At 61.9% G+C, this 13,791-nt stretch overlaps 1 protein-coding gene across 1 annotated transcript; it reads right to left on the bottom strand.

The window, feature by feature from the left end:
- Positions 1-75: 75 nt before the first annotated feature.
- PIK3R2 (phosphoinositide-3-kinase regulatory subunit 2) lies at positions 76-12,810 on the bottom strand. Its single transcript, XM_009279741.2, has 15 exons — positions 12,350-12,810; positions 8,694-8,786; positions 8,097-8,159; positions 6,494-6,625; positions 6,088-6,289; positions 5,697-5,782; positions 5,291-5,396; positions 5,087-5,185; positions 4,776-4,956; positions 4,418-4,543; positions 4,011-4,153; positions 3,633-3,809; positions 3,273-3,344; positions 2,875-3,045; positions 76-2,585 (listed from the first exon to the last, which is right to left on the bottom strand). Exons 1-15 carry the CDS (start codon positions 12,687-12,689, stop codon positions 2,393-2,395), a joined length of 2,184 nt encoding a protein of 727 aa, XP_009278016.1. The 5' UTR covers positions 12,690-12,810; the 3' UTR covers positions 76-2,392.
- Between the last annotated feature and the right edge of the window lie 981 nt (positions 12,811-13,791).

The following is a 13,791-nucleotide window of genomic DNA, read 5'->3' as shown; positions in this document are numbered from 1 at the left end:
CCGCCCCCGCCTCCCCGCAAGGATTTACGTAGGGGAAAAAAAAAAAACCAAAAAACCACAACACCGTCAAGAGAAGCTGGAATTTCCCCAGCCAGCAGAGCTGGGGTGAGCACCAAGCGAAGAGTCGACAGGCGACGGCTTGAAGCTGGGACTCTCCCAGATGCTCGGCAGGCCCTGGCATGAGCCGGGAGCAAACCCCCCGCTGCAGGACCTGGGCAGGACCAGCAGAGTCCCCAGGCTGAAAAACGTGCCGCCGCGACCAGTGCGGGAGCCTGGCAGAAAGCTTTGGGGCGTTGGCGCGGCCCCCCCGGCCACTCCACAGACCCCGGGGAGGCCTCTGCAGCGAGGGCTATGAGCACCGGGCCTCCCTGCCCCATTCCCACGTGCTCTCGTCTCTCACGTGTTCGAGCACAAACTATTCCCTTAATTATCCCCGACGGCTTTTCCCCAAGTGATCCCCAAAGCCAAACGCAGCCTCTCCTGGGCTGTGCGCCCCGCAGCTCCCCCGACCCATCGCCTGCCCCTTCCGTGGCACTTCGGCGCCTGAGCTGCGATGGGTCAGGGACAGCACTGCTGCCCCGCATCCTCAGAGCTCCGAACGCCGACAAACCAGAAGCAAAAAACACGGCCCAGGGCCCAGAGAGGGCATGCAGAGCAGGGAATGGGGTCTGTACAGTCGAGCACAGCAGAGCTGCCACAAGCAACGGGAACGGGATGCTGGCTCCAGCGATCCCAGATCCAAAAGGATCTGGGGACCAGCCCGGAGCAAGGCGAGCAGCAGAGCTGACCAGGGGAGGAGGGACAAGCGCGGTCCCCGACGCGGATGGCACGTCGAGGACAGGATGCAGGCAGAGCACGAGCACGCAGCACCCCGCAGATCCGGTGCAGCCTGAGTCGCAACACAAAGCAGACGCGTCAAAGCCTACGGCATCCACCAGCCCGTCCTGAGGACGCGGCCTCCTAAAGGGAAAGGAGCCTCTCCAGCAAATCAAGAGGAGAATTAATGCTTTCTTCAAGCCAGGCAGACAGGATAACCCAGTAAAGCAAATACCACCATGGCCTCAACTTCTAAAGCTCTTCCAGGGCCACCTCCGTTGCCCTCGAGCCCTCTGAACTCAGCATTATCCAAAAAAGACGCAACAAGCCCTGCCCGCGCCAGCCAGCTGCGATGGGCAGCACTACAGCAACCCCCAGCTCTTTCACCCCAAGTCCCCATACAGTACTCGTGATTATAAGTGCTTTGCATACATAGTTTGACATCATGCATATACATTTCTATGTGCTAAGGCCCTTGGCCCAGCGGAGATACCGTCCTCCTGCAGCAGAGAGGTCCTTCATTTTGTGTAGGGCTCGTAGCGTGCGTCGGACTCCGGCCCCCTCCTGCTTCAGCTGGCAGGACCTGAGTCTGCAACAGCCTGGCCAGCTGCTGCCCACGCGCTTGCATATCGTAGTGGGAGTTCAGCAGACACCAGTACTACGTAAGCAGCCGATTACGAAAAGAACCGTATTTACAGAGCTACAGTTAGCTTCAGTGGGTTACGTCTGCAGAGATTCACCAAAGACAGCCGGAAAGAACGAGCTGTGCGTCCCACACATTCTGCCGGGAAAAACACGGGTACCAACATGGATTTCACAGCTTAGTTGGCACAGCTAAGGCGAGAGATTCATCGCTAACCAGATCCTCTCTCCCCAGACAGCAACGCTCAAGAGGTGGTTATGACGCTAGGGAAGAAGATGGTGAGGTGGGGCACGGCACAGAGCGGAGACCTCGGCCAAGAAGCCCCACGGAGGAAGGGGTTTCTCCTTTCTAAATGAGTCTCTGCATGGAAGAGCAGCACCCCTCGTACCAGACACCACCACAGCCTGCAAGATCACCAAGGGAAGTGAGAGTGGAGGAAGCACACGCTCAACCGCTCAGCGGAGCCTCCTCCTCTGCCTCCTCCGGCATCCAGGCAGGGAGCCCCTCGCTCAAAGCAGCGCTTGCAGCCGCTCGGCCGGGGCGGTGACCGATGCTGTAGCACATCGAGGAATGGGGAACCTAGCTCTACAGTGATGCGTAGCGGGGCGACCTGGCAGCAAGAAGGGGATCTGACCTGCTTATCGGGGAAAGGGAGGGGGCTGTGCTCGCCCACGGCAATTCAATCACAACTGGATCCCACCTCCTAGAGGCTGGAGCCCACTGGGAGTCAACAGCCCAGCCTTTTTGTCCCATCGGCCAACACGGGTTTCAGCTACTGACCGAAAGGGACACCAGGAACGGTCACAGACATCTCAGAGGCTCTGGAGGGGCAGGAGCACAGAGACTCAACTATACAGGGTGCAAGAGTCCAGAGCCAGAAAGCAGCGCCCTGGGGAGAAGCTGAAGGCAGCTGTTGTGTTGGGTACGGGCTGCTCATCTGGCTGGTGGCTGGGAAAGGACCGGGTGAGCCAGCGTGACATTCAGGGAGTCATTGTGCTGCACCAGGGATGTGTGCTTGTAGTGCAAGACCAGGTCCTTGAGGGAGGCGTAGAGGTTGTAGGGTTCAGCGAACCCGTAGCCGGTCGCCGTTTTGTAGATCACGCAGTGCTTGGTGTCACCGTCCACCCTGCCAGGGAGACAAGGGAGCACGGGTCAGCGGCACGCCAGAGCCCCGCAGCGTGAGGGAGCCCCGCTGGGACAGGGACAGCAGAGCACAAGCGGGCGTCACCGAAGCAGCCCGAAGATACATCTGGCCCTGGCAGGAGGAGCCGAGGCAGACGGGAAACCTCGGGGAAGCCCAGCCTGCCAGCTGACGCCTCCGCCAGCCTCCAGCATCTGGCGAGAGAAGGGCAGAGCGATGCGGGAGCACAGCCCGCGCCAGCTCCATCCCGCTACGTCTGCTTGGGGATACTCACACCACGGAGCAGGCGTAGCATCCCTTCTGGCTGCTCTCGCGGATCAGGAAGGTGCCGTCCCGCTTGCCGCACAGCATCTCTTCTGCCTGCAAGCGGTTGATCTTCCCCACGTACCATGTCCGCTCCTCGTGGTGGGGCAGCTCCTCCTCGTCATCCATCATGGAGTACTGGCTGCAATCGAGCACAGGCAGGGTCAGACCCCCTCAGTTTGGGCACGTGGCCCCCACATCTCCCCTCCCACTGCCAACTGCCGTCACCCCTTCTGGCAGGGAAGGCGTCCTCGGCTCCCAGGCAGGGAGATGGGACTTGCCTGCGGCCCCAGAGGAGGCAGAACTGGCTGCGCAGCCTGCGCTCCTGCGGCCCCCCACATCCCACAACACGCAAGCAGGGACACTCACTCCTCCGTCTCGTTCTTGATGCCCAGCCACTCGTTGATTTTCTTCTGCCGGGCACCCTTCTGCGTCAGCCACCTGGGGAAGGAGAGGCAGAGCTCAGCGCAGGCAGCGTGCCCGGCCTGCGGCGTCCGGGCCAGACACCACTCGTGCAGCTATCGCCAGAGGGCAGCAGCCGTCCCCTTTGAGGGACCGCCGTGCCCCGAGGCTGCATGCTGCAGGGCTCACTCCTGCACCCAGCAGCCCACAAGCCCGGTCCGACAAGCCCCACAGCCCTCAAGGAGCCAGCTGGATCGCTCCCAGGCCGGGCTGGAGGGGCAGCAGGGCCCCGCTCCCAGCCCCTGTGCGGGGGCAGGCACTACGTACACCAAATACTGGTCCCGCAGTTTGCGCAGCTGCATGAGGTCTGGCTTGAGGCTGTTCATGCGCTTGTCGATCTCCCGGTTCTCCGAGGCTTGTTTTTTCAGGTCTTGCTCCAGCTTCATCTTGCTGTCATGAATCTCTGTGATGCGAGACTTGAGCTTCTCCGAGTTCATGAGGATCCTGGGAGAACGGGGGGGAGGTTTAGGCTGTGAGCCAGAGTCGGGGAGGCAGAGGAGGCAGCCTGCCAGCTCCAGCCCACAGCACGCCGCTGGAGAGACAAAGATTGCGCATGCCTCGGCTCTGCGCTGGGCCAGGACGATCCTTCCAGTCCCCAGAGCCCTTCCCCAGGCAGGGCAGGTCACCAGCACCCCCCATCCTCACCGTTGCACCTCCTTCTCGTTGCCCTCCCGCCGGAAACGCTCGATGTACTCCTTGCTGCATTTCTCCTGCGTCTGACACTGCTCCTCGAAGATCTTGATTGTCTCGTTGAAGGCCTCGATTGCCGTCCTCTTCATCTGCAGCTCCTGAAAAGGGAGGGGAGAGCTGAAGAAGGGGGAGCGTTTGGGCAGGTTTCTGCCTGTTCGCATCCCCTCCTTCCCCCTCCCCAAAGCAGCACTGTCCTTGCTGCAGCCAAAATATCCCCCTCTTCAAAGCCCATTCTCTGGCGAGTCCCCTCAAGCCCCCAGGAGCAGACAAATGGGGCAGAGGGTGCCCGATCTCTGCTCTCCTCTGTCCAGCAGTCAGGGGGGATGTCAGGGCAGCTCGGGGGGAAGGCAGTGCCCGCATACCTGGGACGTGCGCGTGTACTCCTCATACAGCAGGTCGTACTCCCAGCTCTTGTCCTGGTACTGCTGGTGATAGACCTTCAGCTGCTCCCCGACGGCTTCCACGCTGTCCTCTTTCACCACTTGGTCCTGCCATACGCACAGCCTCAGTCAGGACCTGCTCCTGCCCTACAGCAGCCCCCCGGCAAGGCAGCTGGTCCCACGACCCCCCCCTCCAGCCCCCCATCACCCCACAAAGCAATGTCCCAGCACGGGGGAAGGAGGGGGACATGGTCATCTACCAAAGGGCCAGGGATGGACAAGCAAACGCCCCTGGTTCAGGCTGTGCTGGCCAGCTGCATCCCTGTGGCACAGGCCTCACCTGCTGGTACTTGGAGATGGGGTAGAGCAGCCTGGTGTCCAGCTTGGCATTGTACTGGGCGAGCGACTCGTGCCGGTAATGGGTGATGAGCTCCACCACCGAGCCGAAAGTCAGGGGCTCCGAGAAGCCATACTTTCCTTCCCGGTGAAAGATCTTGATCAGCTTGTTATTGCCTCCCTTCCTGCAGCGGGGAGGGGAGAGAGGGCACTTATCACCAGCCTGACGCCTGGGCGTCCAGGCAGCCGCAGTCGCTCGTGCCAACAGCTCCACCCCAGAGTAGCGGAGGCTTTCGGGGGACCCCAGCACCCTACCTGAGCGTAAGCGTGTACTCCCCCTGGATTTTGCTGGAGGCATCGCGCACCAGGAAGGTACCATCTGGCGTGTCCCGTAGCTTCTCGTTCACCTCCTCCCTGCGAGGAACATGATTGTCATGGCCTGTGAGGTGCAACCAGAGCTCCCCTAGATAACTCGATGGACAGGGCACCCAGGATGTGAGCTGCCAGCCACCCCCTTACCGGGAAATGTCACCCCAGTACCACTCGGCGTCCTGCAAGGGCACACTGTTCCCGTTGGCCAGGCTGGCTGCACTGGGCTTTGGCTTAGGCGGTTTTGGAGGCAAGGCTGTAAGAGAAGGAGGATTGAAGCAGGGTGAGGCCAAGTCCCGGCTCCCTACCCTTGCCAACGGCAACTCCTCGGAGCCCTGAGGCCCCCTCCCTGCAGTGACCGTCCTGGGAAGCCCCGCTTGGCCGCCACGCTGCCAGGAGCTGCTCCAGGCACATCTACAGCAGCAGATGAGCGCCTCGAGCTGGCCTCCAGGCACAGCTGGGCTACAGAAATACCCTCGGCAACCCGCTCACGGGGGCAGAGACTCCACACCCAAACACCAGCGCCTTGGGCCCCAAGGAAAGGGCATCTCAGTACCTGGAGGCAACTGTTCTGGCTCTAACTCCTTCGTCTGCAGAAGTATCTCCAGAAACAGCACGGAGAAGTCAGGGCTCAGCTCGGGGCTGCAGGGAGAGAGTAGCCAAGATCAGCGGTTGTGAGGGAGAACATGGCACTGCTCCCGTGTCCCCCGGGCAAAGGGGCAGCCGGGGTTGGCTGGTTCATCCCAGCACACAGCCCAGCTGCCAGATCCCAGGCTGACACAGAAGCAAGGGCTCTGCCCTAGTTTGAGTCCCACCTCTTTGTGCTGCCAGCAGTTTAATCCCACGTGCAGCGAGGCAGGGGCTGTGGGCAGACCTGCTGTCACAGGCTGGACTCCTCGTCCTGGCAGGCACCTGGTACACGGCTGGAACCCGAGAGCCTCACGTACCTGGCACCAGGCAGCCGGAGGAGAAGGGGGCCGAAGATCTCTCCCAGGGCCCGAGGGTGGAGGCTGTTGCTCTCGGCCTGCTGCGATACCTTCCCCAGATGCCGGAGCAGGAACTGCAGGGTGAGCGTGTTCTGGAGTGGGACCGCAGGCGACTCCAGGGCCAGCAGCAGCTGCTTCCGGCAATTCTCTGCCTGGGGAATCTCTGGGGAGAGAATAAGACAACGATGGAAAGGCTGGGACAGCCAGCACCACTCTCCACGCTCTGGCTGCGTCACAGCGTGGGAGCGCTGTCAGCAGCGGAGGCCGCGTGCCAGACCTCATAGGGACAGGACTTATTTTAATACCCCAAAACATGTCCATCCTGCCCAGCCACCCGTTCCCAAGCGCGGCCAGGGGAAGCCCTTACCCTGCAGGACGCGAAGGATGTCTCCGTGCACAGACACCGGCACCACGGGGGAGGGCAGGTCCTGTAGGTAGCCTCGCAGCGCCTCGCCCAGGGAGTGCACGTCGAAGGGCTCCAGGTCACCCAGGGTCCAATCTGCCAGGGCACAGATTTCCCATGGGTGGCAGGCACAGCACTGGGCACCCAGCCGGCAGCTCCGGTGCTGCAAGCACCTGTCCCAGAGACCATCGCACACCACCTCACCAGCTATGATGGGACACGGCAGCCTGGCACCACGAGGGAGCTCAGGCAGCCCTCGGGCAGCCGAGCAGCCCACACAACAGAGGACGCCTGGAAGTGGCCCCTGCACCCCAGAAATAAGCTGGCTCTGGGAACCCAGGCAGGGTCCCCCCTCCGCAGGACGCGAAGGATGTCTCCATGCACAGACACCGGCACCACGGGGGAGGGCAGGTCCTGTAGGTAGCCTCGCAGCGCCTCGCCCAGGGAGTGCACGTCGAAGGGCTCCAGGTCACCCAGGGTCCAATCTGCCAGGGCACAGATTTCCCATGGGTGGCAGGCACAGCACTGGGCACCCAGCCGGCAGCTCCGGTGCTGCAAGCACCTGTCCCAGAGACCATCGCACACCACCTCACCAGCTATGATGGGACACGGCAGCCTGGCACCACGAGGGAGCTCAGGCAGCCCTCGGGCAGCCGAGCAGCCCACACAACAGAGGACGCCTGGAAGTGGCCCCTGCACCCCAGAAATAAGCTGGCTCTGGGAACCCAGGCAGGTGTCCCCCCTCCCCCGAGAGGCGGTAGAGGTCATTTCGGGTTCCCACAGCCTTTGCCCTGAGCCCTGCCACAAGAATCCTGGGCACACACGACTCGTGTGACAATTTTGTTCCCTGCTGCTGGTAGAGACAAGCGCAGACTGACCAGCCACACACCGAACCCGACGGGGAAAATGTCTCCCTCAAACCGTGTCGTCCCATGAACGCAAGGCGCAGGCTGTTGGGACAGCACATAAAGCCTGTCCCAAAAGCAGCGCAGCCAGAGCTGACAGCACCGCGTAGCTGGGGTTTGCAAGAACGTCTGCGGAAGGGGACAAGCCAGCACGGTGCTGGATGAGGCTCAAGCCCAGCCGAGAGGCAGACAGCTCCGAAGGCTCCCCGGCAGAGACATCAGCCACCGGCACAGCGGAGCCAAGGCTCCAGCCACCAAGCTGAGCTGAAAGATCCTCCCCTGCTTATTAGTGGCATGACAGAGGCAGAGAAGCCTCTGCCAGCCCATCAGCAGAGCACCCCGAGTGGGGCACCCTGAAGAGACAGCAGGAGACAAGCGCAGGGGTTCACTTGTTGGCCTGCGAGTCTCCGAGCCGGCGCCACGTCCCTTTGCTCCAGCCCACGGACAGTGGCAGGAACCCCTGCCTCTCCTGTCCCTTCCACGCAAGAGGGGAACATGTCGGGATGGGGACGGCCCAGCCCCACAGCCTGTGTGCTGGGAGTCAGGAACTGCCGGGGACAGGCGAGCCTGGCCTGGATTGCATTACTGCTGGCGCTGTCACATCCACTAATCTCCTCCATCTGAGCCGATTCGCCTCCTCACCACGCGGAGCTGGTTCTTACCGGTTCTCAGCGCTTGCCTCAGTTCGGAGCCAGATGTCCTGTACAACATCTCGCTGTCTAACCCTGTGGAAGCGGGGACGCTGCTGTTAGCTGCGAGCCGTGCAGCTCCCAGTGCACGCACCGTTTCGGTGCCAGCCCGGCAGCCGCGTGCCGGCCGGGCAACGGCTGCAGCACGGCTAACCAGGCCTGGATGGCGTCCAAGCCAACCTCCTGCAGGTGCTGCTGCAGCCCCCTTGGCCCCCAGGACAGCTGGTTCCGTGGCCCCGTTTCTCCCCCACGGCACAGATCCAGGCTGGAAGCGCTTCCCAAACCCCAGCACCCATCCGGGGCGCGTAGGCATCCTGCGTGCAGACCCAGCACCCTCACCCCAGGCCTCTGAGCAGGACAGCGCAGCGGGGTCAAGCCCGGCTCTGGGGAACAGCGACTCAAGCCAGGGAAGAGTGGGAGGCCCCCCGCTTCTGCAGGCAGCTGCGTCCTGCACGTCCCACAGAGCTCGGTCCAACGCCAACAGCTTTTAAAGACAGCTGCCTCCCCCACTGCCCTCACTGGGGGGTTTCGGGGGGTATTAGCCCCTCGGTTCTCAGCATCCCCCCTTACCTTTCTTCTCAATAGCTTCCACCAGCTTCACCAGCAGCGGTGGTGCAATCTCGGGAGGGCTGAACTGCTCCTGCAAATCCGGCAGAGGAGACCCTGGAGGAGAGGGAGGGAGAGAAGGGGTCAGCCCCAGCTCAGCCCCCAGCAGATGCTCTGCAGCGGGGCCGGGCCAGGCCAACGCTGCTCCCAACGGCAGCATCTGAGAGCGAGGAAAGCCGTGGCCCCTGCCACAAGGCCACAGCGCACACGAACACTGCATGGAGGCCGCAGGGAACCTGTGAGCTGGCCCAGAAACCAGCATAGCGCTTGTGGAACCCAGCTTTGCTCCGAGCCCCCAGGAGGGTGTGCGTAGGGGGATCCCTACTGCTCCCTGCAGAGGCTAGGAGGCAGAGCATATCTCCCTGGGGACCCCGGCACCCCGGGCAGGCACCGCAGGGGTTACCAGGGTTCCTGAAGCTCAGGCTGGGATTCGGTCCCTGCCTAGCACAGGGGCTGCGCAGGGCTGGTGGAGGAGCACGGGCAGGGAGCTTGCTCGCGGTGGTGAGCTGTGATTAATCCAGCGATTCAGACAGAACGCCATGTCAGCAAATTCCTGCCCTTGATTACTCGTTTAACATGGAAACCAGCCCTCTGCCTCCCCCTCCCTGCGAGCACACAGCCTCCATGCAAGCTGTTACAGGGCGCAGACAGCCCGCGGCACGGGACCAGGGTACCCCCCTTCCCAGGGGATCTACAGCCCCACATCGGGCGGCATTTCACTGTCACCTCCAGAAGATCTTGAGGTCCCGGCTCCAGGCACCCCCCTTCCCTGTGCTGGAGGGGTGACGCATGCCGGGGCAGGAGCATGCAGGCCTGGCTGGGCAGCTGCCAGCGGGAGGCTTGCCAAAGGATGAGCGGTGCCAGGCCCCGTCTCGCTTCCAATTGAGCACCAGCCGGTGCAGGAGGCTCCTCCGGGCCGGTCCACGAGGCTCCTCCGGGCCGGTCCGCAGCACCGGGCAGACTCTGGGAAGCTCACGGTCGGTGAGGACACCCAGCACGCTCCACTCTGGGGAGGAAGAGCCAAAAGGCTGCTCCCCGTTGCGAAACACGGCTCTGTTGTCATGGATCTGACCCGAACTCACCCGGTGTGGTCTTGCCATGAGGCGCAGCAAGCTGAAATTCCGTACCCAGCTGAGCCTCCTGCACCCACGGCCTCGCAGGGAGACGAAGCAGCTCATGTCGGTGCTTCGACTCAGCAGCCACGGAGCAGGGGGGCAGGCACCCAACAGTTCGGCAAGGGCCTGTGCTGCTGGGGGGCAATCTCCCACCAGAGAGAGCTCCTGGGCAGGGGAAGGGGCCCAGCGTGGTGCTGGTTGGCGTGGGGAAGCCGCAGGCAAGCTGCCAGGTTGGCAGCTCTGAGCCTGACCCTTGGGAAGGGCTGAAGGGAGAGTAAATACTGGCGCTGCCCACATGGCCCAGCCGGGAATGTGCTGCTTCAGCAGGCAGCAGCTTGCCTTTTTTTTTTTTTATCAGGCAGCCTGTGCCGGAGCCAGCAGCGGCTCCCAAGCCTGCCGGGCCTCCGGGCTGGGCTGCCACGAACAAGGCCGCTCACAGCACGGCCGGGGCAGCTGCGGAAATATTTCCGAGCCGCATTTTCCGCTCGCGTTCTCTGCGGAAGGCGAACACCAGCAGCTCGTAAATTCACCGGCAGAAAGCGCTGGGTCTCGCCGCTCTGCGGGGCCAGCCCTGCTCCCGGGCTGCGTGACAGCCGTTGCACTGGCCCCGCTCCGCACGTGACACTGTGGGGCTAAAGGATCCCTGCCAGCCAGGGCAGGACCCGGGAAACAGGGCAGAAACGTCGCCAGCTATGAGCTTTGTGGGGCAGCCAGGAGACATCTCTGCACCTCCCGAAGTGCAGACCATGAAAAAATAACATGGGCTTGGCTTAAATACAGTTTCTCAGCTGCAAAAATGTGTCTCCCCACCAGCATCCCGGCAGGCTGCATGTAAAATGGCCCTGGGCGTTTGAATTGCCACCCTGCAGGCCTTGTCTGTGCCCAAAGTGGAGGCTGGCTGTGGGGATGCACCCAGAGGGGACAGGGACAGGGCTGGCATCCGCCTCGTGTGTCCTGGTACCCGACCCTCTCTCTGCTCCATCCCCGGGCAGGATGCAGACGGGCTGGCTTTTGGTTTCTTTCCCAACCATGTCTATTCTGTGTGTCAGGAGCTTTGGCACGTAACTTCTTCCACATCCCAAAGATCCCCACCCTGGCACAGGGATGCGGCTTTGACCACCCAGACACACCTCCACCAAGCCCTGCTTGAGGAGGAGAGAGCCCACGAAGGCATAAATACAGCCCCCGAGGGAGCGCAGGGCTGGATGCAGGCAAGGCCGACGCATCCACCACAGAGCATGCCCCAGGCTCCCAAGAGAAGCTGCTTTCTTGGAAAGGCAGGTTGCAAGTGGGATGACTCAGGTCAGCGGCTCTCGCTGCCAACCCAAACGCACGGCCCGGCTGTATTCCCACCCTGCGGAGACGTTTCCCGGGGCCGCCCCTCCGGCTCCGGGAGCAGGAGCACGGGAGGCAGCTGCGGGGAGCCGTGCACCCAGCCCCACCACCCTGATTTCTGAGGCAGGGGCTCCTTTCCATTCCTTAAGGCCCCAGAGATGTCTCACACAGCTAGAAGCATCTGATGGGATAGCCGTGGCTCCGAGGCAGAGAGGGACGAGGAGGATGCAGGACTGCCAGCTGGGAGCGTACTCTGATGCCCACCAGCTTCTGCTGCTGACCCTACTCCTCCCATGCGCACCAGCACGAGGTCTTCTGCAAGGCACGGGAAGGCAAAGTGTGGCTATCACCCCTGTTTGCTGTCTCAGAGCGCCCAGGGCCTGCTGAGCCCCTGCCGCAGGGCTCATGTGCCTGGGAGCAAAAAAAATAGGCAAAGAGAAGGCAGCTGCCACAGCTCTATGGGCAGCACTGAGGCGCGGCAGCTCTCCCAGCTCCCGGACCGGGTCCGTGCCAAGCCCAGCGCCGGCTGGGAGGCAGCCGCAGGTGCAGGGCGGCCCATGCCCTGCCCGAGGGCGGCTGCCCAGCCCCAGCGAGAGCTCTGCGATCCGCGGGGAGGGACGGGTGCCAGGCAGACAAGCAATTAGCTCCAGTTCTCGGAAGTACTCTTTTAGACCCTGACTTTTCTCCTCTTGCCCAGAGACAAGTAATTGTGTGTCTCAGCGGGGCTGAGCAGCTCTTGGCAGGGAGCAATGCCCCGGGCGTTCCAGAGGCAGAGGCAGGGAGGTGGTTGGGAGAGGTCAGGACTTATTCCTAAAGGGAGGGAGCAGGGCAAAACCCTCAGCGGAGCAGGGAGAGGGACCAAGGACCACGGGGATCCTGGCTGGTCACAGGCCAGAGAGGGAGAAGGATTTTGCAGAGGTTAGAGTGGGACAAGGCTCACCCCAAGAAGCTCTGCTAAGCAGATTGATAAGCTGGAGGAACAACGTGCTTTTCTCTTGGCGTAAGCCCACAACTCCCAGGCAACTCAACTGCACTGCTGCCGGCAGGGCAATCCAGCGCTGCCGAGCCAAAGGCTTCACCGCCGCCCCGCAAAGCCACTCGCACACCCTCGTCCGCTGCACACCGGGAGTGGAGGTGTCTCGGAGCAACGCGGCAGGCAGCAGGGCTTACCTTGCTCCAGAGCCTCCTGCAGCCGGCAGCCGCTGGCCCCCGGCGTTGCGGGCAGTGGTCGCTGCACTCGGGGCCGGTGAGAAGGGACAGAGATCTTCACAGGCCCCACGTACTCCACGTACGTGCCAGGAAAGTCGCCCTTCTGCTTGGTCCGCTCGTTGACGCCCAGGATCCACCCGATCTGATTGGGGGTCTGCTCATCACCATCTTTGAAGCCCAAGGCTTGCAGGGCCCCCTTGCTCACCACCAGGATGTCCCCAGGCAGCAGATCAATGTCCTCCTCGCGCTCCTTGCGGTAGGGGTAGAGCGCGCGGTACTGGAACCCATCGGTGCTGCCCATTCTCTCTGCCGCGGGGAGAACGGCTCTGAACAGCGAGGCAGCACGTTTCGGGCGGGAGAGGAGGGGCTTCAGAGGCAGCTCTCCCCCATCAGCACTCTGAACGTCTCTGCATGAACCAGCACCTCAGGAGCCTGGTCTGGGTGCCCCGGCGCGCTTAGGTGCAGCCCCTTTTCCTTAGCTTGAAACCACGATTCAGCCAAATTATGGAGCAAAGGGAGAAGGAGACAAACATAATCCAGCACTGGTGAGCGGGCATGCAGCAAAGAAACAGGAGATCGGGGTCCGCCTCACCAAAAAAGAAGCAGGTTTCTTGGAGTCTGGGGGGCAAAAGCACGGCGCGCTTCCAGCCCAGAACGGCGTGGCATGCTACGTCTCCCTTTTCAGTGCCTGCAAAGAGAAGACGACTTGTCACTGCACAGCCAGGCACCCTGCACCCTCCCGAGGCGCCAACATTCAAACTAGGGGTTCACCTGAGCAGCTGAGAGAGGCAGGACTCGTTTCTCTCCTACCTACCAGCTGATGCTGAGCCCTGGATCCAACCAGGACATGCTAATTGCTGAGCCCTGGATCCAACCAGGACATGCCAATGTCCAACCAATTTTACACTCCCAAAAGCAAGAGAGGAGCCAGCGGCTGCGGGCAGGAATGCCACCTCCTCTCTGCTACAGTCAGGCACCAGCTCTGCATCTTAAAGAGGTTCACTCCTGTTTCTTCAGCTTACCCTCCTCGCAGCACTTATGCAAACAAGAAGACAACAAGTAGGACAAAACAGCCTTTATGCAGGAACTTTTGCACACAGAAAAGGGCGACCCTGCAACCACCAGCTGGAGGCCCTGAATAGGAGCAAAACAAACAGATTTAACCTCTCCTTGTTAAATCGACTGAATTTCACAGTTCACCTTTACATCTCCCCATGCAATACCCCACAAAGTCATTTTCTGAAGGCAGCTGCCCACAAATGTAGGTTAACCAAGCTTTCAGCAAAAGGCTTTCGAGATGCTTTGCCATTCCCCAGAGCAGCACTTCAAAGCTTTGCTCTGAGCAAAGTAAATTTTTGAACTTTTCAAAAGCAGCAACAGCATCAAGTGCGGGCTCGGGTTCT

Source organism: Aptenodytes forsteri, unplaced genomic scaffold (genome assembly GCF_000699145.1).
Source record: "Aptenodytes forsteri isolate BGI_AS27 unplaced genomic scaffold, ASM69914v1 Scaffold147, whole genome shotgun sequence".
Taxonomy (NCBI): Eukaryota; Metazoa; Chordata; class Aves; order Sphenisciformes; family Spheniscidae; genus Aptenodytes; species Aptenodytes forsteri.
Note: the sequence above shows the minus strand (reverse complement) of the source record. Positions and strands in the feature narration are given on the sequence as shown.